This window comes from Maniola jurtina, chromosome 24, assembly GCF_905333055.1.
Source record: "Maniola jurtina chromosome 24, ilManJurt1.1, whole genome shotgun sequence".
Classification (NCBI taxonomy): domain Eukaryota; kingdom Metazoa; phylum Arthropoda; class Insecta; order Lepidoptera; family Nymphalidae; genus Maniola; species Maniola jurtina.
In genome coordinates, this window is record NC_060052.1 from 7472487 (window position 1) to 7500221 (window position 27735).

The following is a 27735-nucleotide window of genomic DNA, read 5'->3' on the forward strand; positions in this document are numbered from 1 at the left end:
GCGTGTTTGAAATTATTTGGCCAGTGTTCCCAAAACCGGCGCGTGCGTCCATCGCGTCCGCTGTACTCCTACGCTGCGGTTATTCGTATTACGTAATTTAAAAAAAAAAAAACGAGTTAAATGACTCTTTTATTTATGCTGTGTATTTAAAAGGCTACGTGCATTTATTTAGTTTATTTATTGACACACTGTAACTTTTTTTTTGGTAAGTGAATTTTTGTTCGTTATTTTTAATACCTACCGTTTAAATTTTACATTTAAATAATTGATTATTGAGTAGTATAAAATGTGATTTAGCGAGTATCGCTTTTTTATGATTATTAGCATTACGTCGTTAAATATGATAAAAGTGATATCTATACAAATCGAAGATTTACAGATGATTTATAGATATTGTGACTGATGATTATCATGGTACCTACCCTCATTTTTTGCACCGTTAATTTTGCTTATTTTATCACTAAGTTTAAAATTTTATCTTGATTTTAACAATCTAAATTGATTATTTTTGTAATTCTAATTACCAGATTCGGTAGATTTTAATTAATAGATTGTTAAAGATAAGATAAACGTATCTTAAGCTAACAAGTTTTTTGGAAAAAAATTGTCGGGTGCACGTTGTTTTTAAAATTTGATTTTTAGAAAAATCTGTAGGTACTTACTGCCTACATCCAAAGTTATAATTTTTAATGACTTTATGCAGAAGGATCTGGGAAGCTACCGCGTTATTCTCCTAAGAAAACTATTATTTACGTATATGAGTAAAAGAAAGGAGTCACAACCTTCAGCAATGAGGAATACCATAGATAAAGATACATAGAGAGAGAGAGAGATAGGGGTTTAACCTAGCGTATGATTGCAATGCCACCTGATCGAAAGATTTTTTATTCAAATTAAGTTTTACAAGTAACTACCTACCTCTTTTTGAATTGTTGAAAAAGAAGGTTGGGAATGCCGTTCGTACTGAAAAAAACCAGCAAGAAACTGGGCGGTTGAAATTGATGATTTAAGTGACCGTGCAGTCTAAGATGGAATCGTGTTAACTTGGAAAGGTTATGGTATTTTATTAGATACATACTTCTAATTGGTTCCTATACGATATATCACTGGAGTGCTAAACACTTGGCAACATGGCTTTGCTAGTAGCTACCATAGTCCATACTATTGACTTCTTGGAGACGTGTAAAAATTAATTATCTATAAATCTACACTACAAAAGGTAAAGGTTTTATATTTGGATGCAAAACGTAATCTGTGGAACTAATGATCTGATTTAAAAAAAAATCACTGATAGATTTTCCTCTAAAAAAAAATGTTTTTTTTTTAATTTTTCGCTGCATTTTCATCGAATTCGTAGGCTACAAACTAGGTGTACCGATCACCGATCAAGAGTTGCGAGAGAAGCTAGTTTAGATATAAATTATTAAGCTATTAATATGTAACATATTAATTGCAATCATAAATACTTAATAGTTATTACTTTTGCAGCTAACCAACATAATTATTAACTTAAAATAAACAAAAGATATCGCAGATGTGGGGAACTTTGAACTTTGTATTTGAAAACAGATAACCGTATGGGCATATGGCATACCTACTAGGTATAGAAACGGTGTTTATGAAAATCTACGTTGCTTAGCCTAGGTACTTAATTTTGGAGAAACTTGAAGAGTTATTCAGATAGTTGGAGGCTTCGGTCGAGGCTAGAGGGTATTCTGGGAAAATGTCTTTTGTCACGGTCAATCTATTTATCAATCAAACTGTAGATAAAATATTGTATTTAAATTACGAGTTACGACGAGATTGCGTGTCCACAAATGATTCAATTGTTTCTCTTTTTTAGGGTTCCGTACCTCAAAAGGAAAAACGGAACCCTTATAGGATCACTTTGTTGTTTGTCTGTCTGTCCGTCCGTCCGTCGTGACTGTCAAGAAATTATCCTATTCCTCTAATACTCCTATGTATGGTAATATGGTACCTAATAAATAAAAAATATTATAATAGCGAAAGGGTCTTTGACTATTACCTACCTTTTCACTACCTATTTATGAACTATTTTGACGGGCACAAACTTTTTATCCCGGTAAATGAAAGAGTACCTACGAGATTAAAAGATCCCAATCCACGTAGAAAAAGTCGCGGGCGTTAGCTAGTAATTAATTGATGGATTAATGAATATTAATAAAGAAAACCAAATTGTTTTAAATCAAGGTTACAATTATGCACTAAGCTATAAATACTATGTTAATACTGCTACTCAGGTCTTGTGAATCTATTTGAATTTATTAATTTTATCGAGCGAGTAAATACCAAGAATTATCCTATTTTTTAACCCCCGACCCAAAAAGAGGGGTGTTATAAGTTTGACGTGTGTATCTGTCTGTGGCATCGTAGCTCCTAAACTAATGAACCGATTTTAATTTAGTTTTTTTGTTTGAAAGGTAGCTTGATCGAGAGTGTTCTTAGCTATAATCCATGAAAATCGGTTCAGCCGTTTGAAAGTTATCAGCTCTTTTCTAGTACTGTAACCTTCACTTGTCGGGGGTGTTATAAATTTTTAATTTACACTTGTATTGATCACTAGATATGAGTGTTTATAATTATACCGGTAAAAGTCATGCCATAGTTTCCCAACCTGTAAATTTCAACGCACATTATAATATAAGGTCTAGAATCTAGATGATTACAACTTGTCAAAAAAGAATAGGACCTGTAATCAAAAGATGTTTTTATTTTATTTAGTCATGCTTAAATTTATTTATTCGGTCAAAAATACAATCTGCATTAGATACAAGTAAATAATTATAAAATTATATATACTCCAACTTCCGCACTTTTATGGTTTTCGAGATTTCAAGATCTTTGCTTAGTCTTTGTAGTAGAATCACATGTAGTAGTACACTTTTGTACAGTTTATCAAATTACAACACCGCAAGATTCAAGACTGTGGGCTGTGAATTATATACGTTTTATCTTCTATATCTATCCTATCAACCACAAAAGATTGATTTCCAGCTAGAATCGCTTCTATTAACGCTTAAATGTTTAATTTTACATAATACATACACTGGTGAACGCAATTCTTATATTCCTTTGCTAATACTTGTGGCCACATGCTACTTTCTTGACTCGAATTAGAGTGTCTCCTCAGAGAGATACCTACCTACTACGTATTTCCCTAGATGGATGATACGTTTAATACGTGCGTCCAAAAATATTGGTGGGTATGATTGCTCGTAATATGTGACGACATGATCAGATGATCACATACCAGTAACATTCATAGGCCCCCTTAATCAAATCAGCCAAATATCAATTCTGTGGACTTCGTCAACTTACTGTAACAAGCTATGAAGGTTAGATGCTGAGTATATTAAGTATATAGAAGATATAATATTAGATGAGATGTCTTTAATAGAAAAAGTAGCAAATTTTATGGACAAAATCACTATAAAAAAAATCTGGTGCTATCCTTTTTCACTGGAAGATTATGAAAGAGAAAGCAATACATTTAGATCTGTCATCTTAGTTTAGCTAAGACATCGTGTGATGAACAGAATTAGCCACAATATACTCCATATGCATTATCTAAATATATAAAAGGAAAAGGTGACTGACACTGGTCACATGGCATGCATTGTACTAGAACTTCAGCTTGGCAATCCGTTGTCCATCACTTTAGTTGGATATGGAACGCCCTTCCGGCGTCAGTTTTCCCTTCCACCTATAATATGGGTACCTTCAAGTCAAGAGTGAGCAACTTCTAGGCAAGCGCGCTCCATCTTAGGCTGCATCATCACTTGCTAGCAGGTCTGATTGCAGCCAAGCGCTAGTCTATATAATTAAAAAAAAAAAAAGTTCTCCTAGTCTTTATCCCTCAGTGAGACATCCAGCATAGCCGGTCCCATAGCCCGTTGAGTTACTTTGAACATGTGGACGAGAGCAATGTTCCAGCTCCATACAACATCACAGATAGGAATTTCATCTTTAGGCTTTGGGGTGTCGATGAATTGAAGACTAATTCATGAATTGACCATGTCTATACCTATTCGAAACTCTGTGTACATATACCTACCAGCAAAATTCATGGCCCCACCAAATATCAATCAAAATATCAATTCAATGGGGTTTTTCAACTTACCGTAACGAGCTACGAAGGTTGCGAATGAGTTAGAATAATGAAGATGATCTAGTTCATTTACATTTTTATTATTCTGTTTTTATCGTATTGAGTGAATTATCTCTCGGTATTGAAAATCGAGGAAGTTGTGATTGTCACATTGTGATAGTTGCATAATGAATGGAATTGCAACTTCATACCGGAAAGCCCAGTGTTGGCTGACTCCCCTACTAGGTAGATAGACGGCATGAAACAAGTTGTACGAAGTCGCTGGATTCAGGCGGTGCAAAACCGCGGTGTATTGCAGTCCCTCAAGAGACTTATCGTCAGTGAAGTTCTTTTTAACCCCCGACCCAAAAAGAGGGGTGTTATAAGTTTGACGTGTGTATCTGTGGATCTGTCTGTGGCATCGTAGCTCCTAAACTAATGAACCGATTTTAATTTAGTTTTTTGTTTGAAAGGTGGCTTGATCGAGAGTTCTTAGCTATACCTACAGGTATATACACAGACAGGACAGATAAAAAAATATGGCGAAGCCATTGTCACTTAGTACGCGTTATATGAGGCGATCTCTTCCAGGCCACTGATAAATTAATAGTCAATTCTTCCCGTTTCCTCTGATTTGTGTGTTGTAGTATGGAGCATAAACAAACTATTTGTGTAGTGTTGTACGGAGTATAAACAATTTGTGACGTAAAGGTCTGGCATCGCTCCAGCAAACAGGAAACTTAATTAATATAGCAAACATTGTATCAACGTTATCGGCCAATGGATATATTTAGATTAACACATTATACTACTTATAGGGTTATTTTCGGTAGGCACTTAAATAGGGCTTATTAGTTGTCACTCATGGATACAAACGAAAGGCTAAATTAAAAATTAAAAACCCCTTGCAAATATTTAACAGGCAGGTGGTTTTTGGTGGCCAAGGCGAGACAAATTACGAATGGTCCAAAAGTTAGTTCAAAATGCAAAAAAAAAATTGTTTGTGGGTTTTGCAGGATCAGAGCTTATCTACATAGTGTCAGAAATATTTCGGTTTATTAAGAGCTTTAAACCTCGCTAGAAAAATCAGCTATAAAATCGGTTCATCCATTTATATCCCTTTTTACGATGCTTCCAGGATCAAAATCATTTATTATACCAAAACATGGAGGTACATATGCATCATAATATTATTTACATAGGTCTTAAGGTTTAGATTTTCGATTTTAAAATCTAAATTTTAAAATCTGATTTCAGTCCGAATATGCTAAAACTTGTTTAATTTATGCCGACTAAGAATAAATTGTGCGAGTGCAAATTACAATATTAAACTTGTACCTAGAATTATTGACATTTACACAAGTAATTTATGTCATCCCAACTAAGTAGTTTAATATTATGATGTGTCTTAGCACACGCCTTTAGTAAACAAAATAAGGAAAACCGTCGTATTGGGATAACCCCTAATATTGCTAGCAAAAGTACGCCTTTACAATGGTTTTACCCGACTGGGAACCGATTTAGACCTTTAAATGCCTACTTAGCTACTCAATTATTACTTAGTTGTTTTATCAAAACTCATAAATCATTTTATTCGCCAAATTAAAAGTACGACATGGGACCACATACTCGTAGGTAGGTACGTGTTCCCAGTCAAAATTCTACCCTTACACTGTTACGTCTGAGACAGTGTGCAAAGTTTAAATTACTTAAAATCAAAAGTCAAATATTTAAATTAGTAATGCCTAGTACTTTAAAATTATAATTTAGGTAATCAAATGTTTTTTTTTTCATAATGCACTTACCTATACATGCCTAGTGGTAATTGTTAAATGTTTAAATAAAAACAAAAAAAAATTGACCAACTGTGGGCCCCGAGCTCAAGGTTGAGAAGCAATTGCTGAAAATCGTTTATTTTTTATTCATAGCAATAAATATATTTTTTTTGAATTTATTGAATTTGAATACCTAAATAAATAAATATAATATTAAAAAAAAAACAAATCAAACTTTCATGTCACTTTTGAGTGGGTTCTTTGGTTCTTAAGATTAATAAATGCCTACTTAATCTAATCTCAAGAAATCTCTGCACTTGTTTAGGCTAAATTGACTTATTTTGGTAGTTAGATAAGATTGTACTTCTTATCACGATCAGATAAATCACTATACCTATTAAACAGGTGTTAATAAAATAGATTTTATCAAAAGTATAGAGTACCTACCTACTGATGTCGTTTACCTAAACAAGTGTAAATTAAAAATTTATAACACCCCCGACAAGTGAAGGTTACAGTAACTAGAAAAGAGCTAATAACTTTCAAACGGCTGAACCGATTTTCTTGGATTATAGCTAAGAACACTCTCGATCAAACCACCTTTCAAACAAAAAAACTAAATTAAAATCGGTTCATTAGTTTAGGAGCTACGATGCAACAGACAGATACACAGATACACATGTCAAACTTATAACACCCCTCTTTTTGGGTCGGGGGTTAAAAACGGGTAACTTCAAAAGTTTATTTTCGAGTTATCGCCAAAAAACACGCGTATTTTCAAAAACTGATGTATTTAAAAAAAGAATTGCCATCTCGACCTGTCGCGTACTATGCCTATCTTCGGTTTACACAATGTAATGTTACGATAGTGTATCTGACAATTTGACGTAACATTAAAAAATCGGGGAGGTAAAGTTACATCATTGATAAGAACTGTTAGGGTTTGCATAACAATAAATTATATAAGTACCTACCTATATTTTATTGATAACTAGAGGATGCCCGCGACTTCGTCCGCGTGAATGTAGGTTTTTGAAGATCCCGTGGGAACTGTTTGGTTTGGATAAAAGTTGTCTATGCCAATAACATGGACGCAAGCTACCTCGGTACCTTTCATACAAATCGGTTAAGCGGATGGGTTTTTAGGAATCCCGTAGAAATTCTGATTTTCTGGGATAAAAAGTAGCCAATGTCCGTCCCCGGGATATAAGCTAACTCTGTACCTTTCGTCAGAATCGGTTAATCTGTTGGGCCGTAAAAAAGGTAGCAGACAGACACACACTTTCGCATTTATAATATTAAAAGTATGGATAATTTAAAATGGATATTAGGAAATAGTAGGTACCTAAACAATACATATTATAAGTAATATAACTAGCTTAGCTCATAATATACAGCGTGTTTGATATTATAATTATAAATGATCTATTTGCTGGGCCCTTGATGGACTCAACATTGCTGCCTAATTAATTCTGGAAGCTTGTTTGCCATCTTGTAAGTACTTGTTCTTAATTGGTGGACCAATTTTTAATTGAGGAAGTTTAGTAATTTTGGTCTATTGATGGCGATGTACAAACAGACAATTAACAGTTGTTTCGATTGCCAAATTTTCCATCAGTACAAGAGGAACTTCTAACACGGGGTTTCACCTGCCACTCCTTGATTTACGGGTTACCAGCATCAAAAGTACGGGTTTCAGATTTTTTTTATTTTACATACATAGATATTTTTTTAAATACTTATTGTTTGTAGAAACAGCTTTTAAAAGCTCTTCATTTTGTAAAACAAATGTACTTATAAAAATCTTTGTATGTTAATTTGAAATTTCGTTTAACTTATAAATCCATATTGAGTCGGTTTCGGCTACGCCGGTATTGGTCCATTGCCGCACAAGGAAAATATTCTTTCTACTGGACAAAACGTCAGGGTTCGGTATCGCCAGCCAGATCCAGCTGATTTTTAAAAAATACTGGAACTTCATTTGCCCCGTATTTTACTTTCGCAATTACGGTTTCTGTAAATTATCATATCCTGAAATACGGGGTGACCGGTAAAATTCGGGGCATCTGGCAATCCTAGTATGTAATGTAAGTAAAGTATGTTTGTATCAGATTCTGTCTGTTCTACCGTAGCGCCTAAACTACTGAGCCGATTTTGATGATTCAGGTGTCAATGAATTCGTTATTATGGTCCGGATAACATAGGATACATTTTATACGAATAAAATCGACCTGATGGACGTTACATCCCAAAAAGTGGGGGTACCTATCCAAATTTTTTTTGCTATTGTATCTAGTGGGATATCAAATGAAAGAGGAAAAAATTCTGAGTTCATAAAATCAACGTTAAAATACACCGAGCGACAGAAAAACAATTTTACTGTATCTATTGCTATCACAGAACTCATTGCTATCTATCGGCAGTTCGCAGGTAGTAGTCGGGCTTTAGTGCTGTTTAACTTTTTAGGAATTGCATAAAAGACTAGTCGATGCACGCGACTTCGCCAGCGTGGATTTAGGTTTTTCGAAATCCCGTGGGATCTCTTTGATTTTTCGGGATAAAAAGTAGCCTATGTGCTAATCCAGGATATTATCTATCTCCATTCCAAATTTCAGCCAAATCCGTGTAGTAGTTTTTGCGTGAAGGAGTAACTAACACACACACACACACACACACACACACACACACACACACACACACACACACATACACACAAACTTTCGCCTTTATAATATTAGTGTGAAGTGTGATTAGTGTGATTTTGTTTACGTAGCAACATACGCTACGTACCTACCTAAGTCTGGAATGTGTCTGTCATCTTGTTTTCAATTGCTAGACCAATATTAAAATGAGGAAGTTCAGTAATTCGTTCTATTGATGCGTGGCGTGGGTTGTACGGCCGAACAATTTTGGCAATCACAACGTTGATTGATTATGATGTTAAATTGTTGCTTGACACTTAGATAACATTGTTATCAGTTATAACTTTACTAGCGGCCCGCCCCGGCTTCGCACGGGTGCAGTTTGTTACTAACCCCCGACCCAAAAAGAGGGGTGTTATAAGTTTGACGTGTGTATCTGTGTATCTGTCTGTGGCATCGTAGCTCCTAAACTAATGAACCGATTTTAGTTTAGTTTTTTTTTGTTTGAAAGGTGGCTTGATCGAGAGTGTTCTTCGCTATAGTCCAAGAAAATCGGTTCAGCCGTTTGAAAGTTATCAGCTCTTTTCTAGTTACTGTAACCTTCACTTGTCGGGGGTGTTATAAATTTTTAATTACACTTGTAAAACTCGGGGTTTATAAAAGGAAAAGCTGACTGACTGACTGATCTATCCACACACAGCTCAAACTCTTAGCTCAAATTATTGGATGGATCGGGTTGAGGCATACAGAAAGATATTATGACGTAGGCATCTGCCAAAAAAACTTTTGAAAACTCATCCCCTAAGGGGGTAAAATAAGGGCTTGAAATCTGTGTAGCCCACGCGGACGAAAACGCGAGCATAAGCTAGTGTGATAATAATATCGAAGGTCAAGTGGCAATCCGCAATATCACTTATCAGCTGAGTAAGATTTGGCGATGATGGTTATCACTTCAATCTTCAACACTACTGTCACGGTAATATTATCTATACAGTATTCTAACTCGGCCGTTTCTTTGAAATAAATACCTACAGCTGCGCGGTACGTAAACATGCGGTAGGGCTGCCCGCCTCCAGTAGTTTAATTACATTTGCCTACTTTGTGTTTCCATCTAGTTTTGTGATTGTAAATATACTTTTTTTAAATAAACAAATAAAATACTTTGTGAATTGCATAGGAAATGTTCAATAAAAATGCGTGTTGTTTTTTGATTGGTAGATTTAATTAAAAAACCATGTTTACGATTGAATAATCAATCGGTCTTAAAATTTGAGACCGAAAAATATTTGCGCCTCGACTGAGACGTAGGAAATTAAACGAACGTTACGAATTATTAAATTTTAAAGTTTAAAAAATCCGCATCCCTATAAAGCTTTTAATCAAAAATTGTTTTGGGGAACATGGGCAAGATAGAGAAAAAGGAATAAATATCTTTTACTTGGTTATAGACACCTGCAGCTACTTTACAATTTATATATTTGGTTTTAAATGAAGTTCGGAACATTTTCTCCATTTTTTGTATATATTCCACAAAATCATCGCTGGGTACAATCAAAAAAGTTTGCGAATTAATCTTATTGTAGTCCCGGTACCTTAAATACCGACATTCTGAGCTGAAATTGTGGCTTCTTTGATCGGGTTTCACATACAACGAAAAAATCGCGCGGTTATTGTTAGAAAAACAAAACACCGCCCGTTCGTCACTGCGGCACAGTCGCGACTGTCTGCGTGTCGAGCGCCTGCCGACATCGAGGTGCGTAGGTATTGCTCGCGTTTCGTCCATTTGTATGAAGTTGGAATACTGTACATACCATTACCGTGCTACTGTTCTTGACAATCGCTGCGTAGTGCTTAGTACGCACTATGCGTGTTACGTACCTACCTACCTAACCTATGAACAATGTAGATACCTACTAAGTACCTATAGAATCCACACTATCCATCCAACTCCTCGATAGCTCAACGGTTGAGGAGCGGACTGAATTCCGAAAGGTCGGCGGTTCAAACCCCACGCGTTGCACTATTGTCGTAACCACTCCTGGCACAAGCTTTACGCTTAATTGGAGGGGAAAGGGGAGTATTACTCATGATCAGCATGGCTTAGAGTAAAATCATATATTTTCATGGTGTTGTAGGAACATTTATATTGATGAGCTCAGAATTTTCTCCTCTTTCATTTGACTCGATACAATAACAAAAAAAAATTTTTGGGGACCTCCGCTTTTTTTGTTGTTACATCCGTTAGGTCAATTTTTTTCGTATAAAATATAGCCTATGTCACCCGGGCCTGTACAACGAATCAATTGACACCTTATTCAACAAAATCGGCCCAGTAGTCTCGGAGATACTTACTAAGATACAAACATACATGTATACATACATACATAGACTGCTAAAATCATAACTCTTCCTTTTGGCCGCAGTCGGGTAAAAATGAAATGACGTGATAATATTGGATACCTATTATGTGATTTCAAACAACGATACACCTGACCTCACCTCCAAAGTTCACACAAACAGGATGAGTCAAACGTTGCCTCGTTTGAGTCCATTGCGACTCATTAACACGAGTCCAATGCAATGTTGACCCGCATTATAACTGCAGTTTATGTTGCAGCCTAAGCATACTTTAGGCACTTTGTGAAATTCATCATTTTTATACTTAACTAGAGGATGCCCGCGACTTCGTCCGCGTGGGTGTAGGTTTTTGAAGATCCCGTGGGAACTGTTTGGTTTTCCGGGATAAAAAGTTGTCTATGTCAATAATATGGACGCAAGCTACCTCGGTACCAAATTTCATACAAAACGGTTGAGCGGATGGGTCTTTAAGAATCCCATGAGAACTCTTTGATTTTCCGGGATAAAAAGTAGCCTATGTCCGTCCCCGGAATATAAGCTAACTCGTACCCGTCAGAATCGGTTAAACTGTTAGGCCGTGAAAAGGTAGCAGACAGAAGACAGACAGACAGACAGACAGACAGGCAGACACACTTTCGCATTTATAATATTAGTATGGAAATATGGATTAATTAAAACATATCTGGGGAACACGTTACTGTCAATGAAATCATTCGTATTTAATTTTCAGAGCCTCAATAGCTCAACCGGTAAAGGAGTGGACTGAAAACCGAAAGGTCGACGGTTCAAACCCCGCCCGTTGCACTACTGTCGTACCTACTCCTAGCACAAGCCTGACGCTTAGTTGGAGAGGAAAGGGGAATATTAGTCATTTAACATGGCTAATATTCTTTAAAAAAAAAATCGAATAGCTAGGATGTGGAAGCATTCTAGCATCAGTTTTCCTCTCCAATTTTAACATGGGTACCTTCAAGCCAAGAGTGAATAGGCATCTTCTAGGCAAGCGCGCTTCATAATATCCTGCATCATCACTTGCCATCAGGTCTGATTCCAGCCAAGCGCTATATAATTTTTTTTAAATAGCGCGCTGCTTAAAAAATGATATTATTCTCGGTATAGGAAAGGCTTTCTGAACCAGTGGTAGATGCTTTTGACGATTCAAAAGTACTACCTAGTTAAATAATTGAATTTTAATGGACAACTTAAGTCACATGTATCTTTTCATTATATTTCATTTTACATATCAATGTAAATTTTCATTTCATTTCATTTCATCGTATAGTACGATTCCAGGACGTTTGCTTCATTACTGGATTTTATATATAACTGCCACACTATAATAATATTACACCTCTTTGATAGAATGGAACTGCTCAATCAAGCTCAATTTAATCAAGAAACTGCAACAACCTATCTCAATTTATCACCGGCCCACTACTAAACACTCTTCTAAGAACTACGGAACCCTAAAAAGGTGTACTTGAAGCATTAGCGTAGGCCCGGTATCCACCTAAGCGGGAAGAGAGGTGTTCAGTCGACCAATCAGATTTATAATAGACTAGCTGATGCCCGCAGCTTCGCCCGCGTGGATTGGTCAGATCCCCTGCAGCATCAGGATTGAGGAGTTGGAATCCAAATTTTTTATGAAACAATGTCGCAAAGTTCCTTTATCGATTAAAAAAAAAATTACGCAAATCGGTTCAGAAATCTCAGAGATTTCGGTGTACATAGGTAGAAAAACACAACTCCCTTTTTGAAAGTCGGTTAAAAAAGTAGCCTATGTTACACTCTGGTCAATCCTCTACTTGTCTGTGAAAATCCCGTCAAAATCGGTTCAGCCGTTCCAAAGATTAGCCTTTTCAAACAGACAGACAGACAGACGGACAAAAATTTTTAAAACGTGTGATTCAGTTAAGGTATCGTTCAAATAACCCTATGAGCTTAATATGAGGTAGTTATTTCGAAATTACAGACAGACACTCATATTTTATTTATTATAAGTATAGATGACGCGAAAAAATCACGTCATCTTTTAACAATCTGATTGGTTCAACATCTCTCCGCTGCACTTAGATGGATACCGGGCCTTAGGTTTCGTAAACAACTTAGGTCCGAACTCCGATAAATAACTACATAACAAGATGCAAGAACTAAAACCATTCAAATAGTACGAGTCCGACTCGCACATAAAGGGTTCCGTACTTCAAAAGGAAAAACGGAACCCTTATAGGATCACTTTGTTGTCTGTCTGTCTGTCTCCCTGTCCGTCTGTCCGTCGTGTCTGTCAATAAACCTATAGGGTACTTCCCGTTGACCTAGAATCTTGAATTTTGGTAGGTAGGTAGATCTTATAGCACAAGTACAGGAATAAATCTGAAAACCGCGAATTTGTGGTTACATCATTAAAAAAAAATTAAAATGTGTTTCAATTTTCAAAATAAGATTACTATACCAAGTGTCATATGAAAGGGCTTTATCTGTCCATCCTAAAACAGATTTTTATTTATTTTTATGTATAATAGTTTTTGATTTATCGTGCAAAATGTTGGAAAAAATACCCGAGTACGGAACCCTCAGTGCGCGAGTCTGACTCGCACTTGGCCGGTTTTTTTCTCTGAAGATACCTATGGAACCCTAGAACATTGCAATAATCCCACATAATCACCTATATCATTCCATTCTAAGATAATCTTGTATGGCTAACGCGTAGTATGTATGCAAATGTAATACTTATGTGCTAATAGTGTTAATATCTTCGAACAGGTAGTTCTAGTCTAATATCTACCTAATAATTATGACGCTATGGAAATAGATATACTTATTAATTAGTTTTATACCTAGGTAATCCAGAATAGGATATACGACGATATCATGTAATTTACAGACTATCAGATCAGGTATCTATAGTGGAATTGCCTACGGTTAGACCAATAAAAGCTATAGTTAAGGCCATAGATATAAAGTTAAGGCGAAACCGATAGTAACTGCAACTTAGCGATAGTTTTACTTTCGATACTATTGCAAACTCGCGAACCGAGGGTTTGTACTCAAGTATCTTTTCCGACCTTTTGCACGATAAATCAAAAACTATTATGCATAAAAATAAATATAAATCTGTTTTAGAATATACCATAAATTTAGTATGTACGTATTATTTATTATTTAGTATGAGCCTAGCGAAAAATCGTAGGTCTATGGAATATACCGGTAAAGAAAGCCCTTTCATTGATACCTCACTTTGAAAATTGAAACACGTTTAAAAAAAATTGGTATGTAAACCACTAACAAATACTCTATTGTTTGTTCCAGGATGTCATAGCTAAGAAGAAACCATGGAAAAGCCAACCATGCACATGCTGTCCGTCCAGGAAAAGGGCGGACAGACCAGACGGGCGAACCAGTACATAGCAGCCGTTGCAGGTGTGTGTGGAAACGTTGACATTCACGTTGTACCTGCGCAGTGGGAGATTTATTTATTTCCTACAAGAGGATGCCCGCGACTTCGTCCGCGTGGATTTAGTTTTTTATAGATCCCATGGGAACTGTTTGATTTTCCGGGATAAAAAGTTGCCTATTTTGATAACAGGGAAGCAAGCTACTTCGGTACGAATTTCATACAAATCGGTTGAGCGGATGGGTCTCTAGGAATCCAGTGGGAACTCTTTGATTTTCCGGGATAAAAAGTAGCCTATGTCCGTCCCCGGGATATAAGCTAACTTTGAACCCGTCAGAATCAGTTAAACTATTGGACCGTGAAAAGGTAGCAGACAGACAGACACACTTTCGCATTTATAATCACACTAATATTATAAAGGCGAAAGTTTGTATGTGTGTGTGTGTGTGTGTGTGTATGTTTGTTACTCCTTCACGCAAAAACTACTGGACGGATTTGGCTGAAATTTGGAATGGATATAGATAATATCCTGGATTAGCACATAGGCTACTTTTTATCCCGGAAAATCAAAGAGTTCCCACGGGATTTCTAAAAACCTAAATCCACGCGGGCGAAGCTGCGGGCATCAGCTAGTATTAAGTATGGATTATATTGTGTGAATTTGAAGTAGGTAACTATGCATTAATCCTCGTAACATATACCTAAAGGTACTCCTTCACGCAAAAACTACTGGACGGATTGGGCTGAAATTTAGAATGTAAATAGATTATACCCTAGATTAGCACATAGGCTATTTTTTATCCCGGAAAATCAAAGAGTTCCCAGGGGATTTTTAAAAACCTACATCCACGCGAACGAAGTCGCGGGCATCAGCTAGTTTATTAATGAAGATCGGAGACCTCACTTCGCTCAGTCAAATAATGGCGAAGTGCGTTTGACATGATAAATACCTACATGTTTCCGACAAAACATATCGATCGCTTGGACGAGGATGTGTTATTTATAGCCTGCCACCATGCCAAATGCTTACGAGTTTATGTTCGGGCTATTTTGAGCTATTCATTCAGCGAAAGTTACGAAACTTCGAAGCAGTCCATACGATATCTCTCCGATTGGTTGAATGACTCGTACTCTTACACTATTAGCTGAAAATTGTAATTGCAGCGAGATTCAGCCAATTACCTAAAAGTGATTACAGAGAAGACAAATAGTTGTATGGAGCTGATGAATTTATAAATTACAGGTCGATTGAAAAGAGATTTATAAATGATCTGATTAATAGTAGGTAGATTAGTTTCGTTTCTGTTAAGTACTTCATCTTCGTCAACCAAAAGCGACATCAAACTTCTCATAGAATCAGAATCACGCATTTGCAACAAGATGCATCACAAAACTATTTACCGAGTTCATATAAACAAGTTCACGAGACAGTTTCGGGGTTCAAAAATTAGTCCGAATAAAGATTCCCAAGTCTACGTCCCTTTAGACCTTACAAGAAAGTTGCCCAAATTGACGTTACCCACCTACTCAGTAAGGGGGGATGGTTTGAACTCTCAAAATTCCAAAGATGAGAAACTTTTAAGGTACTTAAGTACTTTAAAAGCTAAAATGAACAGAGAAATAAACTGTATGCGAAAATTATGAACGCCAAGCGCAATAATCTCAGCTGAAGTTAAAATAGTTAAACAATCATTATTATTTCCAGCTGCAATCGGCGCGGTGGTGGCAGGCACCATCCTCGCGTGGTCCTCACCAGCCTTACCCCAGATCCAGCCGCCCGAGAAGAAGAATGAGAACGTCACCGCTGAACCCCTGCCGTACGACCCCTTCGAGGTTTACAACAACGCCACTAACGCGACCAATATCACGGCCGTGTTGATCAACCAGCTGGGACAGCCTGCTGACTTCTTGCTAAGTACCCAGGAAAGTAAGTATCTACCCTTTTTTTTTTCTTCGGGGGAGGAAAAAATCCCTACGGACTTCTGCCGGCTGGCAGGGTGTGTCCGACTTGCACGGACTAAAATAACCTCCCCATGTCGTCCAAGGTGAGCACGGAACTGCGTGGCATTACTTCGTGCTGATCTCCCAAATCTCGATCTTCTTCTTTTCTTCTTTTTCCCTCTCTTCTCTTCTAATCACTATAGCCCTCAGCATTTGGCTATATCGCTGCCAGGCGTCTTCGCTCGACAGCATGCGCGGTATAAGGTTTCGGGCATTCACACCCTCCGCGTCGGTCGATCCTAACGCATCTACTCTTAGGTCGGCACAACCCGGACATTCAAAGATTGCGTGTCTCGGGGTGTCTTCCTCTCCGCAGAAGTAGCACCCTTCACTCGGTGCTTTCTTAATTGCGTAGAGGTAGGTGTTAAACACCCCGTGACCGCTCAGAGCCTGTGTTAGCCACCGATCTACTTCTCCATACTTTCTCTTGTGCCACTTTTTTAGGTCTGTAATCAGTTCCCTTGTCCAGGCCCCCTAAGTATCTACCCTTTATCATCGCTGTAATCAGCACAGTGGTAGCAGGCACCATTCTTGCTTGGTCCTCGCCAGCCTTAACCCAGATCAAGCCACCAAAGAAGCATGAGAAAACCACCGCTGAACAACGCGTTTATAACAACGCCACAAACACGACTAATATCATGGCCGTGTTTGTACAACGAGGTAGGGCAACATGCTGACTTCTTGCTAAGTACCCAGGAAAGGAAGTACCTTCCCTTTATCATTGCTGTAATCGGCGCGGTGGTAGCAGGCACCATCCTCGCTTGGTCCTCGCCAGCGTTGTCCCAGATCCACCCACCAAAGAAGCATGAGAAAACCACCGCTGAACAACGCGTTTATAACAACGCCACAAACACGACCAATATCACGGCCGTGTTGATCAACCAGCTGGGGCAGCTTGCTGACTTCTTGCTAAGTACCCAGGAAAGTAAGTACCTACCCTTTGTCATTGCTACAATCGGCGCGGTGGCTGGAGGCGCCACTTTTATAAAATAACGAAGGTCTGACCCTCGCTGGCTCTTAGTCCAATAGGATGATAACTGGCCACAATTTTCGGCCAATACAGCTATTTCAGATCTTCGAATAACATCGATACAAAAAAGCCTAAAAGGTCTTCAATGAATGTATCCTACCTATGATGACGTATGGAGCAGAAACGTGGACACTGACAGTTAGCCTCATCCACAAATTAAAAGTCGCTCAGCGCGGTATGTTGGGTATCACTCTTAGGGATAAAATCCGGAACGAGGAAATTCGCAGAAGAACAAAAGCGACCGACATAGCTGAAAGGATTAGTAAGCTGAAGTGGCAATGGGCAGGTCATGTCTGTCGCAGAACCGACGGCCGATGGGGCAGACGTGTTCTGGAGTGGAGACCGCGTACCGGTAATCGCAGTGTAGGGCGACCTCCAGCCCGCTGGACCGATGACCTGAAGAAGGTGTCGGGGAGCGGGTGGATGAGGAAGGCGGAGGACCGTGTGTGGTGGCGCGCTCTTGGAAAGGCCTATGTCTGGCAGTGGACGCATTCAGGCTGATTGAATGGAAAACAGATGTGGCACAGCAAAAATTCCTTACTCGGTACTTCCTGATGTAGTAGGGTCATTTTGATATTTAATATTACTCAGAAAAGGATAGTATTGCCTTATCAATTACTACTTTTACTATCACCCTTTTGTGTTGTTGCAACTTGTATAGATAACGTTTCCTGTGATTTTCACTCTTATCATGAAATGTTGAAAAAATCTGACATGTGGCATATTACTGATAATATTATGATTAGGGTTGCCACCTGCCACTTCTTGATTTACGGGCTTTCTTGATTACCAGCATCAAATATACGGGGTTTAGATTTTATTACGGGAGACACTGTTTTACATAGATATTTTTTTTATACTTCAGTAGGTATTGTAAGCAAACAGGTTTAAAAAGTCTTCATTTTACAGTATCAATATTGAGTCGGTTTTGGTTATACGTATATTGATCCACGCATTACCGCACAAGGAAAATATTCTTTATAATTGGACAAAACGTTACGTTTTGGTTTCGCCAGCCAGCTCCAGCTGAATTTTTAAAAAATACGGAAGCTTTATTTACCCTAATTTTATTTTCGCAACTACGGGTTTTGCATTATCATAGGCTAAAATACGGGGTAACCCGTAAATACGGGGCATCCGGTAACACTAATATAAGTAATATTCAACAACTTTTTCGCAATGGGTTAAATGGTTGCATTAGATACTTGAGACCAGATCTAAATCTATCAGAAAACAATATTTTTGTTAACAAAAATCAATCTAAAATATATAGATCTATGGCAATTTAGAAAATTAGGTATACTTAAGTATTAAAAATCGACACCCTTCCGGACCTACCATCATAGCTATGAAGGGTTTAATGAAACTGCCATAACCCTGCCAAGTTACCCCTCGTCTATCTTAGACTGCATCATCACTTATCATCAGATGCGATCGCAGTCAAGGACTAACTTGAATTAGAATAAACAATTAAAAAATAACATCGTATAAATAATATAAGATATAACGCTTTATCTGTTTGATTTTCATGGCGGCCATTTAGAAATTTTTATGGAATAGAAATTATACACATTCTGTAAAAATTTCAACTCTACCTATTACGATTCAAGAGATACAGTCCGCTGACAGACAGACGAACGGACGAACAGTGGAGGCTTAGTAATACGTTGGTACGGAACACTAAAAATGTATAACTCAGATAACCCATTACTTACCATCCTGTCAAAAAACTAAGCATATCGCCAAGAAAATAGATCAATCAGTACGATTGTTACCGCAGCTCCTACGCAAATAGTCTTGCTTTCAGTTTAAGAGCATTATCGCATAATATCCCACACTAGCATTAGTCTTGGCATTAGTATTTAGATGGTACTTAAAAATGTAGATTTTTAGAGTTCCGTACCTCAAAAGGAACCCTTATAGGATCAATTCGTCGCCTGTCTTTTCGTCTGTAGTGTCTGTCAAGAAAAGCTATAGGGTACTTCCCGTCGACTTGGAATCATGTTTGGCAGTTAGGTAGGGCTTATAGCACAAGTAAAGGAATAAATCTGAAAACCGTGAATTTGTGTGAAACATTAAAAAAAAAATTAAAATGTGTTTCAATTTTCAAAGTAGGATAACTATACCAAGTGTATCAGGTGTATAAGGTATCATATAAAAGGTCTTTACCTGTACATTCTAAAACAGATTTTTATTTATTACTAATTGTGGTTACATCACAAAAAAAATCTCGGCACGCGAGTCTGACTCGCACTTGGCCGGATTTTTTAAATTCAGATACATATAAAAATACTTCAGGCAACTTACTTAATGTAGGGTTGCCAAGTTATCAAATATTCGTGGACAGTCCTAAAATTTCCTATAGTAGTCTAATACTTAAGACTTTGACTTCGTACCTACGAGTATTATAATTCACGGGATCGAACGTAGAATACGTTCGATCCCGTGAACGCATCTCTAACTCAGTTAACTGGGAATTATGTGCGTTTAAGCAATAATAATTAAATATTACTTGCTTTAACGATAAAGGAAAACATAGTGAGGAAACCAGCTACTTGATAGCTCTCCTCAATGCTGTGTAATTAACAAAGGTGTGTAAAGTCTGCCAATTCTCACTTGGCTAGCGTAGTGAACTATGGCCTGTAGTCATTCTGATAGAAGACCCTTGCTGAGTAATAGACCAGTGAAATATGTTGGAAAATACCTCCACCGTATATGTAACTTGCTTAAAACAGCTCAAACTCAGCTTTATATTTTTTCTTTAGCTTTAAATTGGTATACGTAGTTTGTTATTGGTATTTATTCATCTATGTAGATATACCTACTCGAATGTAAAATTGGTAATTATTTATTGGTGACATACAAAGGACCGTCGCACACCACTGCTGTTTGCGATTTAGGATTTTTATAAATCCCGTGGGAACGCTTTGATTTTCCGGGATAAAAAATATAAAAACATTTCTAAGTCTCCGGGATTTAAGCTTACTCTGTGGCAAATTTCATCGAAATCGGTTAAGCTGTTGGGCCGGAAAAAGCTAGCAGACAGACAGACACAGACCGACAGACAGACAGACAAAATTTCGCATTTAGATTCAGATTCAGATTTATTTATTTGCTTTCATGTACATTTACATTAATTGATGGTGGGTGCTTAAAGCTAAAAGCTAAATACATGAGACCCTGTCAGGGTATTGCAAATACAATTTTAGGTACAATAAAATAAAATGGTTAATATTAAAGATACAATAAGAATAGGATTAAAATTATTAAAATTAGCATTACCAGATATTAAATATTCTTCATTTGCATTCTTATATATTATTATATTATGAGAATGTTGACTAGAATGTATTATAAAGCAAGATTTATAATATTAGTATGGATAGAGTAAAGAGAGACCTCAGCTGCATTCCACTCTGTGGTTATAACTATGTATATGATGGTTGAGAGGATTAGGCACGTGGCAGCCCTAACTAAAATCTAAAATAGAAGACACACCCACAAACATGCCTCCAAATTCCGCTACGTCAACCCGAGAACACGTCATCGAAGGTCACGCACATCATTATTCAATATCACATGATATTTCGTCATTCTTTCTGTTCATACCTCACTCGAAATGCTAAAAATTATCATGAAATACTCATAAATTGTAATCACATGATTTGCTAGTTGAGATATTTTTTCGCAATGCTTTAAAATAATTATTTTCTTCAGAGATGTGCCAAAAGAAATGCAGTACACTTACTATGTATAATGGTATAAGTATATACTATCAAGGTGAGGGCCAAAGCACAGAAGATATTTTTGGCATCGGCAATTGAAAATTTAATCGCTTTTGGGAAGCTAAAATTTTATTTTTAGGGTTCTGTACCTCAAAAGGAAAACGAAACCCTTATAAAATCACTTTGTTGTCTGTCTGTCTGTTTGTCTGTCTGTCTGTCCGTCCGTCCGTCCGTCCGTCGTGCTTTCAAGAAAACCTATAGGGTACTTCCCGTTGACCTAGAACCATGTTTGGCAGGTAGATAGGTCTTATAGCACAAGTAAAGGAATAAATCTGAAAACCGTGAATTTGTGGTTACATCATTAAAAAAAAAATTAAGCCACATTATTATGCCGTTAAATTAAATGCACAAAACAGAAGCTAAATAAATATCATCATCATCAACCCATCACCCCCTCACTACTGAGCACGGGTCTCCTCTCAGAATGAGAAGGGTTTGATCATAGTCCACCATGCGAGCCAAATGCAGATAGGCAGCTTTCACACACCTTTGAGAATAACTATGGAAAATTCTCAGGCATACAGGTTCCCACTCGATGTTTTCCTTCACCGTTAAAGCAAGTAATTAATTGCTTAAAACACACATAACTCCGAAAAATTAAAGGTGCGTGCGCGGTATCGGATCCCCGACTTCCTGATCACAGCTATTCACCAACCTTTATATATAAATTAATAAATCTATACATATAATAAAATTGTAGAAAAGTGGTGTCTGTACAATGGAAATATATAAAAAAAAGTAGCAGCGGTTGTTATTATATCGATGCCGAACCCGAAATTGTAATTATTTTTTTTTGTCTGTTTGTCTGTTTGTCTGTGTGTTTGTGCACGCTAATATCAGAAACGGCTTATTCGATTTAGATACGGTTTTCACTAATATATTGTAGTAAGCTTCACTTAACATTTAGTGTTTATTTCATGTCAATCGGTTCATAAATAAAAAAGTTATGTCAATTTAAAGAATCACGGCGAACATTTTTAACGTACAGAGTACGTACTACACGCCTCGCGCCTGAGCGTCCGTGGCTATATAAAGCGCGGTCACTATTCCACGCGAACGAAGTCGCGGGCACAGCTAGTAAACTAATAAATAATCTTTTCTTTTCCCCAGGTTCTCTTGTATCATCAATCCTGGCGATTGGTGCAGCGATCAGCGCTCTCCCAGTGGGGGTGATCGCGGACAAGGTTGGAAGACGACCGACCATCCTGATGCTATCAGTACCGTTTATGCTCAACTGGTTGATCACAATCTTCGCAAACGGAGCCGGAATGCTCATCGCTGCCAGGTTCTTCGCTGGATTGAGTACTGGTATGTGTTCTTCTTTGTTCTAGCATGTTCTTTGGATGATTTGTTCTTCCTAAATATTTGACATCTTACAAGTGAATCAAATAACTTCTGGAGTTACCTTCCTACCTACCCTAACTTGAATAAAAAATGGAATTGTTGAATGAATTGTTGAATTCTTTTGTTACGACTTTATGAATTATCATAAAGTCGTAACAAAAGAAAGTAAATAAGCAGAGGAACTCCTTAAATGGATTAGACCCAAAAAATATATATTAAGAACTAGAAAGAAAGAACATGGAAATTGTTTTTGGTTGGGTTTTACTCAATCACTTAACCATAGCTTTGTAATTTTGAATGTCTTTTAAGCATTTTATGATGTGTACTCTTTGGAATTCCAGGTGGCATTTGCGTAGCAGCCCCAATGTATATTGGCGAAATAGCGGAAACCTCAATCCGAGGGTCTCTGGGAGCCTTCTTCCAGCTGTTCCTGACCGTGGGCATCCTGTTCACATTTGTGGTTGGAGCTTGGACTCACTGGAGGACACTATCCATCGTATCTGCTGTCTTCCCTGTCCTACTAGTTGCCGTATTTTGGTAAGATCATATTTACCTACCATACACTCTATTAAGGGCTTCTTAGGTTCCTTCTTCCAGCTGTTCCTGACCATGGGCATCCTCTTCATCTTAGTAGTTGGAGCTTGGACGCTCTGAAGGACACTGTCCCTCGTATCTACTGTCTTCCCTGTCCTACTAGTTGCCGTATTCTGGTAAGACCATAGTTATAGTCCATAGTTTTTAGGTTTCTGAACTTTTCCGTTTCTGAACATTGCTCAGCCAAATGGCTGAGCAATGGCAATTTGGGTAGTAGTAAGTAGATGAAAATGATGTTGGTGATATAATCCTTGTAACCTTGGTAAGAAATGTTTTATGTATGTATCCAAGACAGATATTTTTGTAATTATAATAGATATTTTTGGAATTGCAGGTGGATGCCAGAAACCCCACAATACCTGCTGGCTAAGAACAGGCGCCGTGATGCTGAGAAAGCGCTGCGGTGGCTGCGCGGCCCTGATGCAGAACTCAGTGGTGAATTGGAAGATATGCAGAAAGATGTGAGTGTTTTGCTATATTATAGAACCATATAAAAACTATAAAATTCTCAAATATTCTTAGAAATTGAAAGCATGTGAGACGAGATACAGACATTATCTATTGCATATAACTTTACATGATATTATCTATTTTAGAATGGGAATATATAAAACCTTTTATATGATCTAGTAACCAAACAATTACAAACGCCCTCTCCCTCCCCAATTAAAGCATCTGTGGTGGACGGAGGGACAGACAAACTCAGTTGCATTATTACTTTATTTTTTACCATTTTAATTAGTACCAAACTGTAATAAGCTCTTCAGAACTAGTAATAATTAAACTTTTTTTTTGTTTTATAGGTGGACAATTCATCCCGTCAACAAGGCGGCTTAGTCAGGATGCTGACCAACCGAGCGCCTCTCATGGCTCTCATCTGTTCCCTTGGCCTCATGTTCTTCCAGCAGTTCAGCGGCATCAACGCCGTCATCTTCTACACGGTCGACATCTTCAAATCCGCTGGTTCCAACATTGAACCTGCCATCGCGACCATCATTGTAGGAGTCGTCCAAACTCTAGCCACATACGCTTCTTCCCTGCTAATAGAAAAAGCAGGCAGACGAATTCTTCTACTCCAAAGTTGTGTCATTATGGGAATCTGTTTGATCGTACTCGGTACATACTTCAAGCTCAAAGAAAGCGGCGCAAGCGTTGCCGCTGTCGGTTGGCTTCCTTTACTCTGTTTAGTTCTTTTCATTATTTCCTTCTCAATGGGTTTCGGTCCAATACCTTGGATGATGATGTCTGAACTGTTTGCTGCTGAGTTCCGTGGTACTGCATCAGGGATCACAGTTGTTACCAACTGGTGTTTAGTATTTATTGTCACTTTATGCTTCCCTATAATGAAGGTGTCAATCGGGATTTACAGTTGCTTCTGGTTCTTCAGCGGATTCATGATTGCTTGTGTTTTCTTCGTGTTCTTCTTAATACCTGAAACTAAGGGCAAGACTTTGTCACAGATTCAAACAATACTCGGCGGCAAATAGTAAGGCTGGCTTGTGTACAAATATTTGAATACTCAGTGTTTGTTTTGTGAATGGTTTTTGGATGTTACTTTGACTGTACACATTTGAACTACTAAGTACTCCGTTCGTTTGACTGTTTGTAATAGAAAAGTTCAAGACCTAATATAAGGCTGATCTCCCTTTTTCGTTCCATTTATCAAGGTATATAGATATTTAGGGTTCATAATAATTTGCGTATTGAGCTCGATCCGTCTGGGTGCCTTTTCGTCGTTTGTAGAACCGAGTATTTCACGGCCTTTGCTCATAATTTGTCGGGCATACCCATCATGTCATTTCCGATGCAATCCCATAGAGAGAAGCAGGTTACCTGGCCCTATAAAATTAGTGTTTGAATGCAAAATCAGGCATTGGTCTGTTAAAAATGGCCGTACTCCTTTCAAATTGTAACTCCTTATTGTTATTATATCTTCAAATGCTTATAAGATGAAGTTCACTCACAATAATGTTGCTAAAATTCTAAAGTTGTGAATAAAGTTCACCTATTCAAAAGACCTCTTTTAGTATTTGAATGGTTTAATACCATCAGTCAAGCGCTAATTAGTTAAAACAAAAAACTTTCCACTAAAATTTTGAGATCCTTTTACGCAACAAATACCCTAATACTTTTAAAGTTACTGCTCTTAATCCTGTGAAGTTAGGTTTATCTTTTGTGTACAGTCAAAATGAGCACCAATTATTATTGTATATTTTAAAGCATATCATGTATAATTTTGTTTTGGGAGCGCATAAATAGATCGTAAGTCAAAATATTTTGTGGTCTTCCAGCGAGGACTTCGATATCTGTAAACAGTTTAAAGTTATCGACTGCTTTGCAAAAGTTGTGTTCATTGTTTTATGTATAATCAGCGTCAGATATAATATAAACAAATACTGTATACATATTTACAACCAAAGATTAAAAATATATAAGAATAGGCCAAAAAAAGCTGAAGTAAATCTTAATAATAATAGTTTCATGACTGAATTTATCTTTAGTAAATTAATGGCACAATATTCAAACGTCTCGTATGATTTTTGGCATTTAGTCCGCATAACAAATATCAAAATTGTTCGCGTGTGATTTGGTATTTTCAGTATTCAGTCGAATATTATTTTGAAGCTAAATCTAATCTTAACCAAAAATGTTATCAATACAGCTACTAATTTTATACTGTGGATACATGAGTAAGGTAAGAAATATGAGTATAAAAGTACTTATAATAAGTATTACTCCAATAATCAATATTAATAATCATATATCTGATGCTGACTGTACAGAATCAACTGCTTTTAAATTAAATGACTTCATATTTTTAATGGATGAAATATTTAGTTAGTAAGATAAATATAGGTTTTTGAGATTTTGTACTTGTTGATTTTATTTATTTTGTGATTAACTAAAGGAACACAATATTAGATGTTAAAATAAATATTTTTTAATAGACGTAGTACTTATTTTATTATTGTAAAGAGAACACACGTGCCAAAAATCAATAACGTAACAATAGTAATATTATAAGTTGTGCAATAAATATCTAGGTGTTTAACTTATGTATAAAAAGAACAAGGCTAGTTGTTTTTAGCTCGATGTAAGCATTCATTGGTTATTTATTGATTTTTAATTAAAAAAAGATAAAAGAGACGATTCTTAAAAAAGTATATTTTAGAAATTAAACTCCTAATTGTGAATAGATCCATACACTCATTGGTTTGTTGGTGTATGGCCGACTATTTTCAAACCCATCTGGTTGGTCTTCCAGTAGAAGTTCTAATTGAAACGATGTTCACTATAATAGGAACCTATGCAGTTTTTAAAATTTTGACCTTTTCTGGAATTGTAAGTTTCAAACAAGTCGGACGTAGGCCAACAAACTAAACTAAGATAAGTAGTTATAATATAGTTTATTGACATTAATTGTAAATCATACTTATTAAAATAAAAATAGATCGAATAAAATCAATATTTTAATACTTTAACTTGCCACCTGGCTAACGTCTGTGGAACTCGAGCTTTAGAACAATAATATTAGATAGTTTATTTATTTAAGTAATTGCTTTTAAAATGTAATTAATAATTAAATATTTTTTAATAAAATAATTGAATGAAAATTAGTTTCCATTAAAGCAAACTCATGGTCACTCTAGTTCTTTTTGCATCTCTTTCGAAGCCCAGAAATAGAACGAGACGAAAATAGTTGTCGCCATTTTGATGGTGGCGCGAGTTTTTGAAATAAGAATAATTTGAATGTTGTATAATATTTTTTTTAATTAATTTTCAGATAAATTATTTCGATTGTTGTTTTATAATGTTGACAGTATGATTGTTAATTTATGTTTAACTGGAGGTTAAAACTGTGAAAACAATTAAATTAATGTTTATAGAAAACTGTAGTTTCTTTTAAAATTATCTATTACTTATTACCTTTCCACACACACCCATTTTACCATCAGCCTTTCCGGGTGGTGTCAAGGATAATATTCATAATCTTGGTGTTTAATTCATCCAAGACCATAATATAATGCGTAGAAAAGGAGAACTCACTCACCATTTTAACTTAAATATAAAAACCTGGCTGTTTTTAGGGTTCCGTACCCAAAGGGTGCTAACAGGACTCTAATATTAAGCCTCTGCTGTCCGTCCGTCCATCTGTCTGTCATTGGGCTATAACTCGTGAACCGTAATAAGTAGACTAAAAATTTTGCTATAACAACAAATAATAAAATTTCAAAATGGCCGCCATGCAAATTAAATAAATTTCAAAATGTTATGTCTGGTACGATGTTACGGAACCCTTCGTGAGCGAGTCCGACTCGCACTTGACCGTTATTTGTACAATGCGCAGTTAGACAGGTACTCCAATCTGAACACGCCTCGTGTTCAAATTAGAGTAGGTACTTATTTTGCGCACACTATATTTTACAGGTAACGCTAGCAAAAACTTAGCGTTATTATTAAATGCTAGCTTGAAGGTGCTGCGTAGCGCGTCACTGCCGCGCGTCGCGTCTGGAGAGAATATCGTGCTGGGCGCTGCCGCGACGCGCAGTTCAGCTACAGTTCAGTTCGAGTGCGTGGGCACCATAACACAATCCAATGCCAATATTAACTATTTGCCTTATCTTGTTGTTTTAGTGATTTAGTATTTTTCAAACCCGCATTGTACAACGTGCAAAACTCGGGTCAACGCCTCACCTACGACGC

At 37.0% G+C, this 27735-nt stretch overlaps 1 protein-coding gene across 3 annotated transcripts; it reads left to right on the plus strand.

Moving 5' to 3' along the window:
• LOC123877798 (facilitated trehalose transporter Tret1-like) lies at positions 1–26922 on the plus strand. Of its 3 annotated transcripts, none has more exons than XM_045924692.1 (8): positions 1–205; positions 14193–14303; positions 15983–16204; positions 22204–22401; positions 22779–22974; positions 23366–23492; positions 23835–24557; positions 25241–26922. In XM_045924692.1, the coding sequence occupies exons 2-7, from the start codon at positions 14216–14218 to the stop codon at positions 24516–24518; spliced, it is 1515 nt and encodes a 504-aa protein (XP_045780648.1). In that variant the 5' UTR covers positions 1–205; positions 14193–14215; the 3' UTR covers positions 24519–24557; positions 25241–26922. The 3 variants fall into 3 exon arrangements, with proteins under 3 accessions (XP_045780648.1, XP_045780649.1, XP_045780650.1); XM_045924693.1 differs by having other exon boundaries at positions 23835–24554; positions 25238–26922; XM_045924694.1 differs by having other exon boundaries at positions 1–203; positions 14192–14303; positions 23835–26922.
• Positions 26923–27735: the final 813 nt, after the last annotated feature.

Excerpts from the sequence above, each read along its gene's own strand:
- LOC123877798 (XM_045924692.1), top strand. The coding sequence starts at position 14,216 with ATGGAAAAGCCAACCATGCACATGCTGTCCGTCCAGGAAAAGGGCGGA. Across the intron at positions 16,205-22,203 it reads CTTGCTAAGTACCCAGGAAA|GTTCTCTTGTATCATCAATC; the intron begins GTAAGTATCTAC and ends TCTTTTCCCCAG. Across the intron at positions 22,402-22,778 it reads CTTCGCTGGATTGAGTACTG|GTGGCATTTGCGTAGCAGCC; the intron begins GTATGTGTTCTT and ends TTGGAATTCCAG.